The sequence below is a fragment of the Anastrepha obliqua genome, chromosome 5 (assembly GCF_027943255.1).
Source record: "Anastrepha obliqua isolate idAnaObli1 chromosome 5, idAnaObli1_1.0, whole genome shotgun sequence".
NCBI classification, from domain to species: Eukaryota; Metazoa; Arthropoda; class Insecta; order Diptera; family Tephritidae; genus Anastrepha; species Anastrepha obliqua.
In genome coordinates this window covers 82,823,764-82,827,216 of record NC_072896.1, presented here as the reverse complement: position 1 = coordinate 82,827,216, position 3,453 = coordinate 82,823,764, and the positions used below count along the sequence as shown (strand labels likewise).

Below are 3,453 nucleotides of genomic sequence, written 5' to 3'. Positions count from 1 at the left end.
CGTGCATGAAACAACAATATTATATTATAGAAGTTTTTTCTAAAATAGTCGTCCCTCGCCACGCAATAGCAAACTTTCGAGTGTATTTTTGCCATGAAAAAGGTCCTCATAAAAACCCATCCACCATTCGGAGTCGTCTAAAAACAGTAGGTCCATTTGGGGAACAACATCAAGACTCACGCCACAAATAGGAGGAGCAGCTCGGTCAAACACTTAACAGAAGTGTACGTGTCAATTATTTATTTATTTTTTAAGGATGTCACAGAAAGGAATACGCACAAATTTTAGAGAATGGACAAGACAGCACCTTCTTCTTCGTCTTAATTGGCTCGATAACCTCTTACGCGATTCGGGCCGAGTTTAACAAAACGCGCTTTCTCATACTAACCGGCGCCAGTTGGGCACACTAAGTGAAGCCAAGTCCTTCTTCAACTGATCTGCCCAACGCAGAGGAGACCTTCCTCTTCCTCTCCTACCACCAACTGGTACCGCATCGAATACTTTCAGAGCCGTAGCATTTGTATCCATTCGGACGACATTACCCAGCCAGCGTAGCCGCTGGAGTTTTATTCAGCTCACACAGCTCATCGTTCCATTGTCTGCGATATTCGCCGTTGCCAACGTGCAAAGGTCCAAAAATCGTCCGCAGAATCTTTCCTTAAACACTCCAAGTGACGCCTCATCGGATGTTGCCATCGTCCAAGCTTCTGTGCCATACGTTGGGACAGGCATGATGAGTGCCTTGCGGAGGGTTCATTTTGTGCATACATTTACACACATACATATGAATGCACTTTTGTGTTTCTGCACGATCGCTATTTGCTCGTGGCGTAAAAGTACTTGAACGCAAAAGATGAGCAATCGCTTTAAATTTATCACATCCTTCAAGTTTGTTGTAGTTTCAAATTGTATTTTGGATTTTGAATGAAAAGCTTTTCGAAAAATTTTCTGTAGGTAAATAGAGCCCCAATTTTAACATAGACTGAAATTTGCACAGACAGGCGTAACAGTAACTATTTTGTGCGCCTCTTTGTAGGAAGCCAATCCTTTCAGAAAGGACGCAAATGGATCGAAAAATTCAAAATTTGGAGTATACACAAAAGTTAAGTGCGAAAGCAGAAGAACGTCTAGAGAAGCGTTCCCATCCCTATTTCACAATAACGCGACCAACATGCGCATCCGGCGGTGACATGGCCACCGCATCCGATGGATTGCATTGTAATTCGAAGAATTCCAGTTATCAAAATTTAAGTTTGAAAAGCCTTCCATCGGAGGAACAATTCGAAGATGCTGTACAAACTGCGGATCTGCAAGCCGTCAAGGCTACATCAAGCGAGATGAGCGATTCTCTAGAGATGCGGTCATCATTCCATGTCAATGGCAAGCGTAAGTCGAAACATGCCGAAGTCGGTTCAAAATTGAAAGCTGAACTATGTAAATACAAGAAAGAACTGAACGAATATAATAACACAACAAAAGAATTGGAGGAAAAGTATATGAAGATAAATTTTGAGTTGAATGAAATGCAACAGAAACACGATCGTTTTGTTGCCAACCGAAAGTGTGCCAAAGAGACGGATGTTTACACGGACAGTAGCAGCAGTACAGGCTCTGAGTTTTCATTGAAGCGAAAGTACACGCAAATATTCGATCGAGATGGCGGTTTCATGAACATGCATGGCGGCACTACATCCAACGAAAATATGGAAAATGAATGTAATCTACAGCAGGGCGATGTGGCTGCTACGCGTAGAAAACGCAACTTTTCATCCGCATCCGAATACTCTAACTTGCGACAGCACAGTGGTCAAATGTCGCAAAAGCGTCATCCCAAACGCAAGTCGGAGAACAAAGAGAACGCCGCACCACACCATGCAACCTATGATTCGGAGAAATTCAATACGCGCGGCCATGCGGCAAGTCTCAAAGATATCTACAAAGTGCTCAAAAACGTATTGGACAGCAATCAGAAGACGCAATGCCAGAGCAAATCCGCCGACCTGCACGAACTGCACTCGACCATAGTGAACCTGCAAAGTGAGCAAGCGCAGTTTCGCAGCATCATTCAGCAGCAACAAACCTGTTTGCAGGACTACCACACGCGCTGCATCAAGGCACAGCATATAATGCAAACCCAACAAATAGAAATCGAGAAGCTCAACTCGAATAATCACCAACTCGAGCGGGAAATCGGTAGTGGCATCGATCAGCTGCGTCAGAAGATCGACTCCAAGTTGCGCGACGTGTCACACCTGCCGCAAATGGTGCGCGAGGAACAGTCCAAATACGAGAAGCTGCACAAGGAGAACAACGTGCTAACGGAACGAGTGCGTAACTTGCAGAACGAGGCGAATCAACTGAAAATGAAAATGGAAGAATTGTCACGCCGCAAGGTGATGACCTTTAATCGGCTCAAAGCGGCCGAGCGTGATCTGAAAATTTTCAAAAACTACAATACAGCATTGAAACATGAGAAGCGCAAATTGGCGGAAGAGATGCAAAAGCTGAAGGAGCAATTGGATAGCGTGCAGAATGCAAGCAAGCGTACAATGGCGCGTCAGCGTGAGCAAACGGAGAAGCAACGGCGTGACTTACAGAAGCGTGTCTTCGAGCTTGAATTGAAGCTGAGTCGTAGTCAGAATTCCACGACGAGCTTAATTCAGGAGCGAGACAGCTTAATCGCCGAGCTACAAACCCAACTGAACACTCTGGTGCACAATTTCGAGGTGTCGCAGAAGCACATTCGCGTGTTACGGCGGCACATCTACTCCATGTCTGGCGGCACTAATGTGCGCTGTGCCAATTTGTTGAGTGAGAACGTGTCACGTGCTTGACGAACGCAACTTAACATTTTTCACATTTCGCGTCCAGCCAATTAGAACAGTTCAATGTGCCATCGTCATTGCTGCTTCAGTCTACAGCGCGCTACTGGCAGACGAACGGTAGTTTTTTGATGTGCGATCGCTTGAAGCGTTTTGGGTCACATAGGGATTGGTGGCATCTTGCCGATGTCACTGATGCTCATTATGTGCTCCAGTCCGCTGTTGTTGGCGATCGTTGATAAACGAAACACTTGGCAACGCGAATGGTAGTCTCTCTTCATAGCTTAGGTATACTGTTTAAATTTAAAATCAAGTCTTAAAACAGCTAAAGAAAATTCTTTTTTGTATCTGCATATGTAAATATTTAAATAAATGTTTGAAATTTGTAAAATTTTAAAATATGTAACTAAAAACCATGAAGGTGTCTGTTCAATTGTTATAAATGATCAAGTTTTGGTGTTCATGTATCCAAAAGACTTGCAAAGTAGGGGAAACCGCGAGAGCAAAATGACATTGTATTTTGAGGGGAAGTTGGAAGTTTTTATTGGATACATTTTTACTTGTAAGAATTTGCAAGTGAGGAAAACAGCTGATCGCAAAATAAAAATAAACACAAATTAAAATTTGCGAA

At 43.6% G+C, this 3,453-nt stretch overlaps 1 protein-coding gene across 1 annotated transcript; it reads left to right on the top strand.

Moving 5' to 3' along the window:
• Nucleotides 1-867: 867 nt before the first annotated feature.
• On the top strand, nucleotides 868-3,453 carry LOC129249050 (desmoplakin-B). Its single transcript, XM_054888674.1, has 2 exons — nucleotides 868-954; nucleotides 1,037-3,453. Exon 2 carries the CDS (start codon nucleotides 1,065-1,067, stop codon nucleotides 2,832-2,834), a length of 1,770 nt encoding a protein of 589 aa, XP_054744649.1. The 5' UTR covers nucleotides 868-954; nucleotides 1,037-1,064; the 3' UTR covers nucleotides 2,835-3,453.

Excerpts from the sequence above, each read along its gene's own strand:
- LOC129249050 (XM_054888674.1), top strand. The coding sequence starts at position 1,065 with ATGGATCGAAAAATTCAAAATTTGGAGTATACACAAAAGTTAAGTGCG.